The 18,038-nt window shown below is 41.0% G+C and overlaps 1 protein-coding gene across 6 annotated transcripts in view; it reads left to right on the forward strand.

The window, feature by feature from the left end:
• The first annotated feature begins 279 nt into the window (after positions 1-279).
• AFF1 (ALF transcription elongation factor 1) overlaps positions 280-18,038 on the forward strand; it is a 206,793-nt gene continuing 189,034 nt past the window's right edge. For 4 of the 6 annotated variants that reach the window (XM_019926691.3, XM_033857213.2, XM_033857214.2 and 1 more), the window contains exons 1-2: positions 284-499; positions 12,983-13,056. In XM_019926691.3, the coding sequence (XP_019782250.1) occupies positions 13,019-13,056 (38 nt within the window). In that variant the 5' untranslated portion in view covers positions 284-499; positions 12,983-13,018. Of the gene's footprint in view, positions 500-12,982; positions 13,057-18,038 lie in introns of all 6 variants that reach the window. The other 2 variants (XM_019926699.3, XM_019926693.3) reach the window with 2 other exon arrangements.

Raw genomic sequence — 18,038 nt, forward strand, 5'->3', positions numbered from 1 at the left:
GTGTCCCACACCAGCCGGGGGGAGGGTCACCCATGCTGCCGGTGCGGTCACTGCAGTATTCCATCCTGAGAGGCTGCTCGCCCTAGATCCTCCCACTGGTCCCGAGGGGAGGGCCGAGCAGTTCCTCTCCATCTGGGTGGCGCCAGCTAGAGGGCGTGGGCCGGGCGGGGCCGGGGAGCGCGGGGGGGGGGGGGCGTGACCTCCTGGGGGCGTGGCTTCGCTTCCTGGGCGTTCCTGGGCCGCCGGCGCACAGAGGTTGCCAGCCAGCGAGCGAGCGAGCGGGCGAGCGCGCAGCTTCTGCGCACTCGGCCGCCGCCTGCGCGCGTCGCTGGCACAGCTGCGTTCTCGCCTCCGCGGCTGGGAGCCGGGTCCAGCGCTAGCCGACGCTGAGCGCCCTGTGCTCCCCACACCTGCGCGCCTTCCCGACGGCAACAGGTCAGGGGCGGGCCGAGGCGGCGAGGGCGCACGACCCGAGACTGGAGGACTAAAGGTCTGGAAGGTAAGCGGAACCCTGCGCCCCTCGGGCTGGGGGTCATCCTGGCCAGAACGCCGCGGTCGCTGACTTCTGGGAAGCCCAGGCTCTGCCGCCTCGCTGCCGGCTTCCCAGCACGCTGGCTCAAGTCGCTGGTGTTCCCGCTTTTCCAGTGGGAACCTTAGGGTAGAACGGGCGAAGGAGACGCAGAGCTCGCACCGTCCTTACGAATCCCGGCAGGTAGCGTCTAGAAAAACTGGGGAGGGGAACACAGGAAGGGACCCATCCTCCTCCCCAAAATCAAACGTTGGCCCGTGAGCCCCGCGTCTTGCCGATAGATGTTCGGATTTTGGAACCTGGTCCCGAGGTTGCGTAATAGAAGAGTCCCAGAAGTTTCTCAGGGGGGGTAAAAGCGGGGCTTTTCTCTCCTCTATTACGAGTTCCCATCCCTCCCGTCATAGTCACCCCTCCCCCCTACGTCTAGTAGAGACAGATTGGTCGTTCCAATCTCATCAAATTGTGATTGAGGTGGAAGCGTGCGTCGGTGGTCCGCACTCTAGAGAGGGAGGAGAAAAGTTGGAGGCACCTTCTGAGGCTTGCTCCTGGCACAGAGGGAGACGGCGTCTGCAGAACATGGAACTGGTTAATTTCCCTTGACGGTAATTTTTTCTTGGTGTTTGATCCTCCGACTGCCGCACGCTAGCCCTCCGACTGTGCGAGCGCCGGGGTCGGCGAATTAGGAGAGGAATTGGAGGGTTATAGGAATCATACTTTCCTATAATGTGTTGGGAGTATCGTTAATGAAGCTGCGAGGGACCTTCAAGGGGCTTGATATTTTCCTCGTAGGTTAGTCTTATAGGAGTTTACACACACAGACCCCGTATTGTTGTGCAAATTGTCCCAGGAAGACCCTTGGCTTTGGAGGTGGAGGTGGAGGTGTGTCCGAATCTTTCGGGAGCTCATCTCTGTTGGGAGCTGAAGTGGGGGTGGGGAAGGCCTTACAGACGAAGTTTTGTTTTTTTAAGGGTGGGATGGGGTAATCTTAACCCTCTTGGTGCCTGTTGGAGGCGGGGATGGGGATGGGAGATGAGGGATGACATACCATCAAGAAACCAGACAGATATAAAACTTTAAAGGCGAAACTGTACATTAAGGCGAAGACCCAGTGTTCCCTGAGACGGTTGGAAGGTGAGAAGAGCTCAGTAATTGAGGCACAGAAACCTCAGGCAAGGGACCGGCCTGAGAATTTGGGGGATTTTGCTTGTGCAAGATTATTTCAGAGCAAGGTCATGCAGAGGTGGTAGAAGGAACGGGCGGTGGTGGGACACCCCTCCCGGACCAACGTGTTGTCAGACTCCGCGGGGGCATAGAAGTCACGAAAAAGAAAGACCTTTGGACTCGGGAGTCTAGTTCTGCTTAGAGGCTTAAGAATACCTAGGCATGCCCTGTTTCGATGTTTACTTCCTCTGTCTAATGTATTTCCTTAGCTTGCCTTTCATCTTTAGTGGCGAGGGTTCCTTGAGTGGATATTCTGGAAATAAATTCACAGGAGAGTTGAAAATTCTGGATGGTTTGCCTGCTTTCATTTAAAGGTGGTGTCTCTTGCCAGTGTCTGAAAGTATTTTATTTGAAGATAAATATGTAGAAGAGGAATGGAGAGAACTAAAGGATAACGACCCACGAGAATGAAAGGAAACTAGGAGAGAAAGTAGAATAGATAAAAAACTAATTTGAATTCAGCTAGTTTAGGAAAGGGAACCAAGGAAATGATTTGGGACAGATTTGGTCACTTTAAGACAAAGAGGTATTGAAGAGTGGGATACAAGGCTTTGGAAAAAAAATGAATTTAGATATTGGGGACTTCCTCCTCCCACCCCCCCTTCTTTTCTTTTTCTAAATAGAACTGACAGCGATGATGAGGCTAGGGATGTGGAACTTAAAGGTGTGTTACTGTGGACTCTTTGCTTCCCACTTGCAGGAAGAAAATGAACTGTTACATATCAGAGTTAATACGTCTTATTCATTCACTGTAGCAATTGAATTTCTGTAGTGTCTTTGGCATTTGCTTAACTCTTCAATTTAATAAAGATACAATTTTGAAAACTCAAAATGTGTTAAGGCTCAAGTGTATTAATTTAGAATACAAAAATCATCAAGAGGCTGAGAATTTATGGCAAGAGTAAAGCCCAGGTGATTTTCAACATTGCTTGCTCCTACAAGATGCAGAATATGCATGCATTTTTTGCTACCAGAAGTCACTGTTTCATTGTGGGGTTATGAGATGGTAAGTAGGTAAGTAGTTAGACTATGTCAAAACTGGCTTTCTCTTCTGTTTCCTTTTGGTTTCACTGAATTTTGAAAGGACTTGGTGGAGCTAAAAGTAACTTTTTTATTGACTAAGATACTTGCTTAATTTGGTTTTGGATTACATTGGAAGAGTATTGTTCGATTAAGGTATATATATGTAAATATATGAGTTGCATCTTTATTAGGTACCTCTATAAATCACTGTAGCCATGTGATTGTTTAGTTGAAGTTATATTGCCTTGGGAGTTGAAAAGATGGGTAAAAAAAAAGCTTAGGAAAGGCAAACTTGTTTTCCATATTTAAAAAAATATTTATTTATTTATTTTTGGCTGCATTGGGTCTTCATTGCTGCATGCGGGCTTTCTCTAGTTGTGGCGAACAGGGGCTACTCTTTATTGGGGTGCACGGGCTTCTCATTGCGGTGGCTTCTCTTGTTGCAGAGCACAGTCTCTAGGCGCACAGACTTCAGTAGTCTCAGTAGTTGTGGCTCGTGGGCTCTAGAGCGCAGGCTCAGTAGTAGTGGTGCACGGGCTTGGTTGCTCTGCAGCATGTGGGATCTTCCCGGACCAGGGATTGAACCTTTGTCCCCTGCATTGGCAGGTGGATTCTTAACCACTGCACCACCAGGGAAGCCCCATATTTTTAAAGAAGCAAACGAAAAGAGTTTCACGTTCAACTCTGTAATTTGTGCTCTTTCATCAAACACATTTGCATAATCCTTTATGAAGTTAGTTGACTGTTAAAATTCCAAATCTTGAGATAGACTGTGCTTCTTGTTAAAAGGTAGAACTAATTTATATATAAATATCTGAATTATTATAAGACATACACAGGGGACAGTACACTCTGCAGATGTCCCTTAAGGTATAGCAACATAGCTGGGATATTCTCCTTACTATTGCAGCTCTACACTGAAAGCTGTCCTTCAACTTGAATTCATTTGCTATCTTAGATTTGTCTGTTGAAGCTAAAAGCCCAAAGTTCCCCTATTTTAAGACTAGACCGTTAACTAATTTTTCAGGAGATCGAGAAAGTATGTTGGAGAGAGTACAAATTAAGGAACTGCATTTACCATACATAAAGTTTTGTAAATAAATTATATTTTTTCATTAAATTATAAATTCAACAATGATTTCTGTTCTCAAATGATATTTGACAGTGATTTTGTAGCAGTCTCTTTTTATACACAATAGTAGCTTATTTAATATTTGCTGATTTAATATTAGATTTCATTAAAAGAGATTACATAAACCCTATAATCTATTTATTAAAATTCTACCACAGTGAAGAAGTAAATGTGGAATATTTAGTTCTTTGTAGGTGCACATCCTTTATTCCTGACTGTTTACAAGAGCACAAGAGATTGTCGTAGATGGGAAACCATGAGGCTCCTAAGGCCGTGAGGGTTGCTAATAGGAGTTTCTGTCTTATGCCTTAGGACAGAACTCCTTCAGTAGTGTTCTCCAGGGGACGAAAATCAGCTGATTTTCTTAAATTATCTGTCCCATTTAAAACATGACTAAGGATTTCTTGTTCAAGTGACTTTTTCCTATTAAAAGACTGAGATTATTGTGACAAGTGGAGCCCAGAGGAATCAATTACATCATTAATATAATACCTCATGTTCATTCCCAATACCTCATAAGTATCGAGCATCTTCTAGTGCCAGACAGTACTCTAAGCTTTGGAGAAACTGATAACACCAGATCAAGACAGAGAAAGAGCCCATGCAGGTGGAGTTTACATCCACATAGCACAAAAGCTGTTTACCAACGGCTTTCACATGACATATCATTTAGGCCTAATTGCAACTCTGAAGTTGGAGTTCATTCTACATTTTAAAATCAGGAAATTGAGTTGAAGAGTTAAGTGACTTGACTCTGTGACTCAAAGCCTGCTGCCCTTTCTACTGTGGTACACTGTGTTGGCTGTGTTGATATGTGGTTTCCTGTTTTTCAAGAATTACAGCTTGACTCTCAAATATAAATAGTGTTTCTCCTTGGCTAAGTAATTCTTTCTAATCATTATGGGAATAAAAAAGCAGGTATTTTCATTTAGCATTATGGACATATATCTGTGACTCCAAAGGAGAATATGCAGACGTATTAAACAGACATGTGGTATTTATTTGCACCAAATAAAGATCCCTACCTTCCTAAAAATTAAATGCAAGGGCTTAGGAGCCATCTCCGTTAGTGCTTCAAATCTATTATTCAAGTTATGAAAGGTCAGTTCCCATCCCTATGTAAATCAGGATATACTCATACCATTTTGTTCTATCTTATAGATACAGTGAATATATGCAGAATATATGCATATGGCAGTGTTTTTCAAACTTATAGTAAGCATCAGAATCTCCTGGAAGGCTTTTAAGACACAGATGTGTCTCTTCCTCCCCCACTCCCCAAGTTTCTGATTCAGTAGGTCTGGGGAAATGCCCAAGAATTTACACTTGTAACATGTTTGCAGGTGATATTGATGCTTCTAGTTCTGGAATTACACTTTGAGGACTACTGCAGTATAGCAGAGAATTTAAAAGCATGGTTTCTAAGCCAGACAGCTTGGGCTTGAATCTTGGATATGCCACCTACTAGCTGTCAGACCTTAGGCAAATTACTTAACTTCTTGTCAAGAACTGTTAAGGCTCTGAGATTTTACCCTGCTTTCAAGGTAACAAGCTAACCTGCCACAGTTTCATGGACTCTTGGGAATGGGTTTATTATTCATAATAATAGCTGTGGCCAGAGTATCACCATTTTCTTATACTGGTTCCCTAAGCCCCAATTTCCAAAGAAGGGAGATGTGGAGAGAGTCAGACGTTACCTGCAAACACAGTGGATTATATTAAGGAGAGAAATCCTGATCTTAGGGAATCCTAATGGGCAGTAAGCATGACTGCCCTTTGTTCCAGAGGGAGACATTATCTTGATTATACTGGATAGTAGTAAACCTGCCACCCTTTGCTCTAGAAGGAGACGTTATATTTTTCAAAGCTGTTCTCTATACAAGTATCTTTAAAGATTGTATGGAACAAAAGCAGTTGGTGCCTCTACTTGTACAATATGCAGAAATGACCCATGGAGAGTTGGCTCCCAATACTTTTCCATTCCCTTATACAATGGAGTTAACAATACTGTAGTATCTCCCTTACTGGGTAGTTGGGTAGATTAAAGGTAATAAGACTTGGCAAGTGCTTGAAGCAGAACATAATAAGTGCTACATAAATATTTACTATTATTACTCCTGAAGGAAAAACATTTTTTTTAATGGTAAGTATTGCCTTATAAGATGAAATAATTGCTTTACTGAGTATCCCTAACTTTGAGTTCATTCCAAGAAACTTCTTTAATGGGTCTAAGTTCTAAAATGGCGATGATGCATTGTATGATAATCTTACCATTCCATGGGGAATGAGGCTTAAATATTTACTACCAACATTCATGTGCTCTCCCATGTGTCTCCGCCTCCTTAAGTTATACAGAATCATGTGACTAATTCTGTCCAGTGGGCTGTCTATGGGAGTAACATATATTCCTGGACTGAAGCATTTAAGTGGCTCTTATGAGACCCTCCACCTCTATTTTTTTACTATAGTAAACCCTGCAGCCACATTTTGAGATATTGGAGCTTCCAACTTGGCTTTTTTCCAGCTTAGGTTTCTCAGTGTGGAGAAAACTCCCTGCCTCCTTCTCACACCCCTCCCCTTCCCCCCCCCCCCCCGCAATATGCAATGGACATAAAGAATAATCAGGAAATAAGTTTTTGTGCTATCAAGCTACTGAAATTTGGGGGTTAATTTGCCACTATAGCATAACCTAGACTACCCTTACTATATTCCAGTATCTATAATACCTGCCTACTGTGAGAAAGTTGACAGTCAATTATTTTAAAATATAGGCTCTGAGTATATATATGTAAAGCTGGGCATAGAGCTTGCATTCTGTGGAGGAGATATAAACATTAACATATTTATTTACTTAGCATAAGTTAATTTCAGATAGTGGTAAGTACTATGAAAAGATAAGTGTGGCCAACACTGTTCTTTTCTTCCCCAGTGCTCATTCCCATTTTTTTGTTGCTAAGAGAACCTTGATTGTGTGTGGGATTACATTGTGCCCAGCCTTAGGCAGTAGATCATGTTTGTTCTCAACCAGTGACAACAATTTGTATCCTGATTTACCTGCAGCTGGAGGAGGCCACGTGACCTAGTTCTGGTTTTTAGATAGGTTTGGGGAAGGATTCCTCTCCTGACAAAAGGGGAGAGATGTGGCTGACACAGCCACACCTTCCTCCTCTCATCTTCTACCTGCCTTGCATGTTGAAAAGCCGTCTGGTTATGGCAGCAACCTTTTTGTACCATGAAAGGACAAACATAAAGACAGCATGCTAAATGTGGCAGAGCCAGAATTCCTGATGGCCTCACTGAACAGCTAAAATTATACCAGTAGCCACCCTCCTCTAGACTTGCTATTAATTAAGCACTTGTTACTTGCAGCTAGGCACATTCTGAATCCGTATAGAGTATAATGGAATAGAGCATGGGTTGGCAGGAGGGCACAGCAGCGCTACATTAGCTACTGTATTCAGGGGAGACCTCTTTGAGAATTTATCATTTGAGCTGAGACCTGAATGATGGGAGGGAGCTGACAAGGTGTGGGATGTGTACTTGAGTCTGGGGGCAGCACCAGAGCCCCCTAGAACAAGGATTTGAAGTGGAGAAGAGATAGTTGGGGAAATCATGTTCCAGTATGAATTTCTAGGCATGTGGGCTTCATGTGGCACTGGAGAGCTAAAGGAATTGTAGGTGCTCAGGTCAGTTTGGGGCCCTGGGAGATTGTGGGGTACTTGGGGTAGAGTTCTGGAGAATTCAGATGAAAACAGTATATGACCCATGACTCACCCATGACACGTTGCCAATTACCAAGAGACTGTTATTCCTGGAGGGTATGTGTGGAAAAGGGGAAGGAGATCTGACCAGGGACTACTGATCAGTCCAGACATCCTCTGGTCTCTGGACAGTTATTTTCCTAATATTCTCCTTTGGAAACTGGGTCATGGTCATGGGGCTTTGAGACCTGCTTAGCGCTGTTTGTCCAGTTGAAAAGCTTCTCTAATGTATGGATTGTCCCTAGCATGTGCTTTGGTTGGCAGAAAGATAACCGGAACAACTACTACAACCATTTATTGAGTGCTCACCATGAGCTTGGCATTGTGCTAAAAACATTATACCCATTTTATTTAACCCTACAACAACCCCAGGAAGCCCCATATTACTGATGAGAAGGCTGAGACCTTGGGGGAGAACAGTGATTTTCTTGAGGTTATATACCTAGCAGGTTGCAAAGCAGGCCTTTAAACAAGCATGTCACAAAGACTGCTGAGAGTAGGTTCCCCAGAATGTGCTAAGTTTGGGAGCACTTAATGACCTAGAACAGAATATTTGAAAATATCCTGAATAATTTTTCTGTATTCCTCCTCTCTCTTTGTTTCCTTGTAATTATATATGTATATGGCGTAAACGTCTATAAAACTTAAAAAAAATTTTTTTTTTTACTTGAAATGTTTTACCTATTTTGGGGAGAAAAGTAGTTTGATGTACATGACATTTTTATTTCTGAATAAATTTGCATTGCAAGAGGCTGGAAGGCCTATGAAGGGTCACTTAAATAGATCTGGCAAGGTACAGTCCTATATGCAGCATAGTCTGTTTCACTTACATAAAAAGTGAGATAGACATTGCTGACTTAAATAAGAACTGCTATGTATTGAATGCCCATGATGTGTCAGTGTGCTGGGCATTTTAGCTAGATCTATAAAACACTCTTCTCAGTAACTCTGTAAAATAGGCTGTTTTCCATTTTACAGATGGGAGCACTGAGGCTGGTAGGGCTTAATTTGCCCAAAGTGATCACCTGTCTCACTTGAACTTATTCTCTTTTTGCTGTATAGCACTATGTTATGTTATGTTATTTATTTATTTGACTGCGCCGGGTTTTAGTGGCAGCACATGGGATCTTCACTGTGACATGCGGGATCTAGTTCACTGACCAGGGATTGAACCCAGGCCCCCTGCATTGGGAGTGTGGAGTCTTAACCACTGGACCACCAGGGAAGTCCCTACTCTGTTTTTAATGTAGAGCCAAGTTGGAATCTTAACTGCTTTTTTTTAACAGGAGGATTTTAAACTGCCCCCCTCCCCCATTTTTTATTCTGCTTTGTCTTTATAATCTGGTGAGAATAATATAAAAATGTATGAAAACTTCAAGAAGACCTTCTGATTTCAATATTTATGGGCCAGTACATCCCCCCCCAACCCTTATATTTAGGAAAAAAAACCGTTTACACAGATAATAAAGGATTCATAGCATGTAGAATAAAAGATGAAAGTGCCCCTTTCCAGAGAAGCCACTATTAACAGTTTGGTTCTGTGTGTGTGTTTGTGTGTGTGTATGTTATGGGTGTGTGTTATGCATAAATATAAAAGGAAAGCATTTTCTTTTCAAACAAATTGGCTCAAATTGTACATTTTGTTCAGCATCTTGTTTGGATAAACCTATTCTTTTTGATGTTTCATTGTGTCTCATGTGCCATAATTTATTTACCATTTCTGTGTTTATATGTATTAGGTTGTTACCACTTTTTTTTTTGCTATTATAAACAACATTTTATTGCACAAACCGTCTTGTACAAATGTGACTTTTTAAGAAAGATTTTCAAAGGAGACATTAACTGAAGCATATACTAATTGCCTTTCTTAGCAGTAGTTTAGGGTTATAACTTCCTGACTACAGTAGGCCTCCATTCTAACCTAACTAACCTTATATCTGAGTTGTGTGGTTACTCTGTACAGCTGTGCAAATCATACATACATCAGCATCTAAGTAGACTTCCATAGGCTGAATTTGGTCTTTCCTGTGAGTCGTAAGAGTCAATAATCTGGTGATATAGCCTCCTTACCCTTGCCTCTGTGGAACGGATTGAGCCACCATACAAGGTTATGAATTTGAATTGTACACACAAGTCCCTGGCTGTGCCCAGGGGCCAGATGCCTCAGAGAATATGTCTCTTGCACTTTGTACTTCACTCACCCACCCAAGAAGCCAGTAGTGAGAGCCAGGGATTCTGCTGACTCCTTCAGTCTTGGACTTGTCAGTTCCTAGGCCCATTTTTAATTTTTTTTAAAAAATTAATTTTTTTTTTTTGTGTGGTACACTGGCCTCTCACTGTTGTGGCCTCTCCCGTTGCGGAGCACAGGCTCCGGACGCGCAGGCGCAGCGGCCATGGCTCACGGGCCTAGCCGCTCCGCGGCATGTGGGATCTTCCCGGACCGGGGCACGAACCCGTGTCCCCTGCATGGGCAGGCGGACTCTCAACCACTGCGCCACCAGGGGAGCTCCCCAGGACCATTTTTTAAAAAACAGGCTGGCTGGCTTGCTTGCTTTATTTATTTATCTATTTATTTATTTATAGCAGTTAAGTTCACAGCAAAATTGAGTGGAAGGTATAGAGATTTCCCGTAGACTTCCCTGTCCCCATCCCCACCCCTAGCTTCCCCCATAATCAACTGTCTCCTACTAGGGTGGTACATTTGTTACAATTGAGGAACATGAGCATTGACACATTATCAGCCAGAGTGCTAGACCATCTTTTAACTACAGCTCTGCCTGGTTTGCTCCTCACTTCCTTTAAGCCTTTGCTCAAATGTTTCCTTCTCTGACCACTCTATATAAAATTGTAACACCTTACCTCCTTTCCTCTCTGGCGCACTACACTGTTCACTTTGTTTTTCTCCTTTTAAAGTCTAACATCTATATATTATGTTTCATCTTTGCTTACCTCCTGTAGTTTGTCAACTCAGCATGGCAAGTGCCTATTTCCTTCACTCTCTTATTCTTACAGTAGATACCCAGGAAATATTTGTTGGCTCAGTGAGTAAATGAACAAACAAGGGAACTCAGGACCACACTGTCAGGTTGACATCCCTCAACAGCCCCTCTGCCCCCTCCCTTGCTGCCCTCCTTTCTCCACCAATCCGCCCTGGGATGGGTGCTGTTGGGCCGCAAGCAGGTGGACCCTCCTCACTGGGAGGGCTGTGTTGGGGACTGCCATCATGGACTCTTGAGAAGGCTTTACAGTGTTAAGAAGATTAATGCCAAAGCAAATGCCTACTATTTTATTGATAATTTGCTGTGGGCCAGCCCTGCATGTTGAGAGAGAAAGAGAGAGAGAGGGGAGGTGGGGTAAGGGGGAGGGAAAGGAGGGTAGAGAAAGACAGAGGAAGAAGGAGAAACAGAAGTATGTGTTTGAGGGACTTCCCCGGTGGTCCAGTGGTTAGGACTCTGCACTTTCATTGCTGAGGATGCAGGTTCAGTCCCTGGTCAGGGAACTAGCATCCTGCAAGCTGCGCAGTGTGCACACCCCCCAACAAGAAAAAAGTGTGTGTTTGATGGGCTTCCCTCATGGCACAGTGGTTAATCCGCCTGTGAATGCAGGGGACACGGGTTTGAGCCCTGGTCCGGGAAGATCCCACATGCCGTGGAGCAACTAGCCCGTAGAGCAACTAGCCCGTGAGCCACAACTACTGAGCCTGCGCTCTAGAGCCTGTGCGCCACAACTGCTGAAGCCCGAGCCCCTAGAGCCCATGCTCCCTGACAAGAGAAGCCACCGCAATGAGAAGCCTGCGGATCATAATGAAGAGCAGCCCCTGCTTGCCACAACTAGAGAAAAGCCCGCCAGCAGCAACAAAGACCCAATGCAGCCAAAAATAAAATAAATTAATAATAATTTAAAAAATCATGTGTTTGAGAGAGGGAAAGTGAGAGAGTAAGGGGGGAGAGTGAGGGAGGTGATTGGGATTTCAGTTGGAGAATTTAGGAAACTTGCCTAGGGCCACTATAGCCAATTGAAGGAGTGGCCTACTCCAAAGCATGTTTGACCCTGAAAATTTGAGCTCTACTAGTGTGAGTTTAATTAGAATATTTGTAGCATCTGTGTTACATTCTTTTGGGGGAGGAGATAGAGTGGCAAGTGGTATCTACTAATATGAAACATTGTAGTCAGCAAGTCAGCAATTTTAATTTCATGGAGGGGGAGATAAAAGACCTTATCAAGAGGCAGAGTAGAGCTGAAGGACTCTATTCAGCGTTTCTTCAGCCTTAGGCAAAAAGCCTCTTAAAGTAGCAGACAAGCTAAAATTGTTACAAATTTAACATCATGTTTCCATTTGTATCAAATAGTTCGTTAAATTGGTACTAAGATAATTTGGTAACATACCCTCTGCCTTAAGGATGTTTGAAAAAATAGAAACTATTTAAAGCAAGTTAGGATAAGAGCAGTAAATTTACAAATACATACAAGAAAGGGAAAAGGAAACAGCTGTTGATAGTGTTAACCATAGAGAGAGAGGTTGTTTCTAGAGATACACAAGATAGTACCAAGGCCATCTGCCCAGGTTGGATAACAACTTTTTAAAACTAGTACTGTTTTGAGAGAATGCTCCAGAATTGCTTTGGGGGTTAAGTACCTTTTATGATTGGAAGTAAAATCTCAGGATTGGCTCTTAAACTGGGCCCACTTTTTTATTTAGTGTGGAATTCTTATGTGAAGATCAACTATTAATTTTTTCTTGTCCATACTCTTTCACCATTTTCCCTTTTGACTCTAGTGAGGTTGTTGACACAACCTATTACCTTAGGCAACTTACTTAAAACTGAGTTTCAGTTTTCTTATATATAAAATGGGGTATTTGGTATATGGTGTATTAGTATGCAATACTAATTAGTATGCAATACTAATGTTACATTCCATGTAAACATTACAGTACACTTACACCTTGCAAGTGTATTGTAATGTTTACATGAAATGTCATTTTTAGAGGGCTTAACACAATGCTTGGCACAAAGTAGACACTGGGGAAATGTTATTTCCTTTCTTCCTTCTCATGATAAACTTGTGCACATTTTTTCCTGGCTGAAATTGCTTTGAGTAGCAGCCTTAAAATTAAAAGTACATTTGGCCAAAAGTGCATTTGGCCTTTGATATATGCTGGCTGGTTTGTTCACGCAACTTGAGAGTTGGTGAAGAGCCATTCTCTTATTCGAATGGGAACTTTGAATTCTGTGTCCAATAAGATTTCTTACAGGTCAGGTGTACCTATGAGGTTACTTACGGGCTAATGTTCACAGGCTGCTGTGTCTCTTTCAGATGAATAGACTCGTCGCTTTCCACTGACTGGCAGCAATGGCATTTACCGAAAGAGTCAACAGCAGTGGCAACAGGTAACCATGAAATCCATGATGCAAGGATGTGATATTTATTTATTTTTTTTAAGTTAAAAAAAATTTTATTAGCGTTTAACTCATCTGAAAAGGGTTGAAATCATTAGTAGCATTATTTGAATAGGATTGTGATATTTAATTTTATAATCTATTGTTCAAAGAATAAGTTTGGTCCTTTTTATTTTTGTGACTTATGACTCTCTGGTGCAGGAAAATGTGTGAAAATTTCTGTTTTCTCTACATAAAGTCAAACCTATTAGACTGGCTACATATTTTCTTTAAATCTAGTACTCTCAACTCATTTCTTTAACATGTGGTTGTGATGTTAGATCAGCGTCTTAATTCTCAGTTCAAGGTACTGGTCCAGATTACACTGATCTGGGAAAATGTACACCTATTCAGCTTGTACTGAAACAGATATCATGATGAAATCCGCCTTATGAGAGCCTTGAAAGAGGGAATTCTGTCAGTTACATTTTATGACTTTCACATCTCTCCCTACAACTCTGTATATATAGTTCTTGCATATAGTACATGTCCAGGGTTGGTTGAGGGGAGCATATTTATATTCTGAAGCAGTTATAAAGAATAACCCATTTGCTATCCAGAAGGAATTCTTAATATCACTGATCAGTTTTTATTTATACTATTAGATGCTCAGATACATATATATGAAGGTATGAGACATGTAGACTCAAACTTAATTAATATTTCTTGAGTAATAGATGATGGTGACTGTAATTCTGGAACATTCTGATGCTTTCCTACTTCCTCCTCCTTTCTGGTTCATTTAGGATATTCTTCCTGTACTCCAGGTGGTCCTGTTGGTCCTGTTGTTAAACTTGGTACACTCTCCTCCCCCACAGAGGAAACCATGTGACTCAGGCTGCAACAGTCCACATTCTGCTAGAACCAGAGGGGAAGCTGTTATCATCCGTTTTTTTAGGCTTATTCATAATGTTTGGTTACACATAAGTTTTAAATTTTTATGTAGTTAAATGTCTTCTTTATGGATTCTGGTTTTGATTGTGCTTAGAAAGGTCTTTCCTACTCCAAGATTGAGAAAATAATGTCATGTGTTCTCTGCTGGCACTTGAAAGGTTTCATTTTTTGCATTTAATCAGAACTTGTAAGCTGGTGGCCTATGGGGCAGATCTGGTCAACAGATGGGTTTTCTTTGGCCTCTCACAGTGTTCTAAAAAAATATATCTACCAATGATTTTTACATAATGATCTAGACTTCCATCGTCTCTTAAAAAACTTAACAACATTGGGTTTGCATTGCAATATAGCAACATTCAGATGGAATTGAATAGCTACTTCCTCTTTTTGAGAAGTCATGAGTTTTCTAATTCAAAACTTCCTAAGTACTTTTCAGGTGTGCCAAGATGTTGCTCTCCCCAACCAGAACTCCAGAACTCCAGAACTCCCACCTGATTTCCTCCTGCAGATATCTGCTTTGTCAGCTTGCCCCAGAGAGACTTGATGTTTAAAAAAAAAAAAAAAAAAAAAGTTGGGGAAGCACGATGCTTTCTAGTTCACTACAATTCCCACACAGCTGGATTTACACACTGAGTTAGCTGCTTCACCTTCTTAACTTGCAACCCATTTTAGATCTTTGACTTTTTAGCATTTTGATCCATCTGTAATTAAAGTTAGTGTAAAGTGTGTGTTGTAAATTTCCATTTTAATAAGAAATGAAAAAAGTCTGGGGATGTTAGGGAGCCTTTTTTTTTTTTTTTAAGCAAAAGACTAGCCAGTTGTTACAACATAATTTATTAAATCATCTATCTTTACTGATTTGAGTGCTGTGTCCAAATTCCATCAGATTGTTGAGTCTATTATTAGACTCTTTTGTTCCATTGATTGCCTCTTCTGGCAATGGTGCTATACTATTTCAGTGTATTTTTATAGGTCTTAATATTCAGGCAGATTCTTTGTCATTACTTTTCATTTTTAGAATTTTTATAGCTATTCACATCTGATTACATTTCCACGTGTACTCTGGAGTCATTAGTCATTTTCTAGAAAAATTGTTGGCATTTTGATTGGGGTCCCTTTGCATTAATCAATTAGATTTGAATTTGATAAAACATTAAAACTGGGTCTTTTTACAAAGGTATCTAAATATCAGATTAATGAAAATTTACGGAGTGAAGCAATTTTAAAATTCAATTCTAAGATTTTCTGGAGGTATGATTTTTCAACTATTTCTGGTTATTGACACTGCATCCAGGGTAATTTCTGGTAGGAGAATCAATTATAGTTAACAACATCATCAGTGACAATTTAAAAAAGATATTTTGTAGTCTTATTATTTACATATGTTTTCTATTGTTGCTAATTATTAAGTTAGGATAGGTAACTGCCCTTTGTAGTAACATTCTAGCAATTACAGAGCTGTTTTTATTATTTGTTACATTTACCTTTTCAGCTCCTTACCTCCCTGATGTGGTCCTTTTTAATTTTAACACCCAGTACAAGTGATAAGCTAGGGGAAATCCTCAATGGAGCTCTGTTTTTTTTTTTTAATAAGTTTACTTATTTATTTATTTTTGGCTGTGTTGGGTCTTCGTTTCTGTGCGAGGGCTTTCTCTAGTTGTGGCTAGTGGGGGCCACTCTTCATCGCGATGCGTGGGCCTCTCACTGTCGTGGCCTCTCTTGTTGCAGAGCACAGGCTCCAGATGCGCAGGCTCAGTAATTGTGGCTCACGGGCCTAGTTGCTCCGCGGCATGTGGGATCTTCCCAGACCAGGGCTCGAACCTGTGTCCCCTGCCTTGGCAGGCAGATTCTCAACCACTGCGCCACCAGGGAAGCCCCTGGAGCTCTATTTTTAATGTATACCAAAGAGCTCACTTATTTAAATGTTTAGTCATGGCAGTTTAATCTTTTAGTAGTCAAAAAAAAAAAGTCAAATTCATGTGGAACTGGTCCAGGACTAGAATATATTTTAAAGGAAACAGATGTGTATTGAGCAGGCAGCTCTAATTGCTCAAACTAAATAGAAGTCTGAGTGTGAATCCTTAGTTTGCTTAGGGCTATCAGAAGTCATAAGCATGGACAGAATATTAATGTCATGTGTAAAGACAATATTTGTTTTAGTTCTTGTAAATAATAGGCTTATTCCCTGGCTTCCAAATTTATCAGCATTAGACATTATTGAATCTGATTTACTTAAATTTCCCCTCATCTTCCTTCCCCTCCCCGTTTTGTTCTTTCTAAAAATTGTCATTGGAGTATAACAAACTGAAAAGGGCAGACATTATTAGTACAGTTCGGTGCATTTTCACAAAGTGAACACACTTGTGTAACCGATCAAGCAACAACAATACCAGCTCTCCAGAAGCCCCTCCTGTCCCCTTTCAGCTGCTGTCTCCCTCAAAGCCTGCCACTATTCTGACTTCTAACACCATGGATTTGTTTTGCCTGCTTTTGATTTTTATTTAAAAATAATCATATAGTATATTCTTTTACGTTGTCTATTTAGTTCTGATGTTTATGTTATTTTCTTTTATTTTATAAACTTGAATATCTTTAACATTTATGTGTCTTTATAATAAGGTATTTTAAATTAATGTACCATATTAATTATATTATATAATCAATATTAAATTTAAAAAAATTTCCATCAACTTTTCATAGTCTAATACGATAGTATAATTATCCTTACTGTTTTTCCACTTCTCTCTCTTCTACCCTCCAACTGTTAGCTCTGCTTTTTGTTTTAAATTGTCCAGATTGATAGTACATTTTATTTTATAAGCTTCTGTGCCCTTGCAAGCTTTGTCTTTGAATTGATAATAAAAGCTGAAAAACCAATAAGCATTATTGACATTATTTTGATTGGGAAGCAAAATAGTGTTTAGGGTTTCATTTCTCCTCTATGGGTTCAAAGTCAACCCAAGTACCACTTGAGAAATTTCATATTGATCAGGACAGATGAACTCTTTAGCTGAGTAAATTGTTCAAATTCATGCCACATTTTAAGTTCCTTCATCTTTGGATGGTATTTTTATTTTTCCTGGAGTTTGTAATTACTTTTCTTTTTCCTTCTTGAAAGAGAGAACATGCCTTTTTATGATGTCACTACCATGTTCCCCTTCTTACCCTTCTGTATGCATTAGGAGATTTGCTGATATGCTTTTCAGTTTGGGTGAAGATTTGAAGGATTGCATTCTGTGAACCCTGAATCATAATGCTGTAGTCCTGGATGCTCTACTTCCCCAGGAGAGTCTGAAATAATGTTTAACTCTCCTAATTGAGGAGAGTCCTCAATTAGTGAGGAGGCTACAAGGTGTTAAGCTGATTAACACCTATTATATAGACAGATTTTCTTTGTGTAAGTAAATCAGGGGCCTGACTTACAGACGCTCAGGAGAGAGATTAATGGCTGTAGGCCGTGTTTTCCTGGAACAGTGATTGGCCTGGGCATTGTAAATAATCCACACCTGGAATTATGAAATTTCCTGTATTTCCCAAGCAAGTTGTTTTAGGCCTGATTTACAAGTGCAGTGATGTTTCTTATATAGAATGCATTGTTTCCCTTTATTTTAGAAAATGGTTCCTAAGTGTGAAGTATGTGTCATTGTCATATGTAGTTTTAAGATGAGTCATTCAGTTTGATGGCTTTAGAAGAGTTTGATTTCAGACTCATCCCAGACCTGAGGAAATCTTTTTCAGAATTAGTTATTTCCCAAATGGATAGTTAAATTTTGGGGTGGGGGGGGTAGGGGGGAAAGACTCAACTGTAGAAGTATTGAGTAAGTTTACCAGTAAAATCCAATTGACCTATTACTGCATGGGTGATATATTGGGCTTGAGTGTGGAACTCCAGGGCCACAACTTGTGTTTAGATCTCTGATACGTTGGTTACTTGGACAAATTGCTCAACTTTTAAAGCCTCATTAAAATGGGGATACAGAGAATAATGTATGTAAAGTGCTTATCACAGTTCCTGGTAAATCATAAGTCCTTGATACATT

The sequence above is a fragment of the Tursiops truncatus genome, chromosome 5 (genome assembly GCF_011762595.2).
Source record: "Tursiops truncatus isolate mTurTru1 chromosome 5, mTurTru1.mat.Y, whole genome shotgun sequence".
Taxonomy (NCBI): domain Eukaryota; kingdom Metazoa; phylum Chordata; class Mammalia; order Artiodactyla; family Delphinidae; genus Tursiops; species Tursiops truncatus.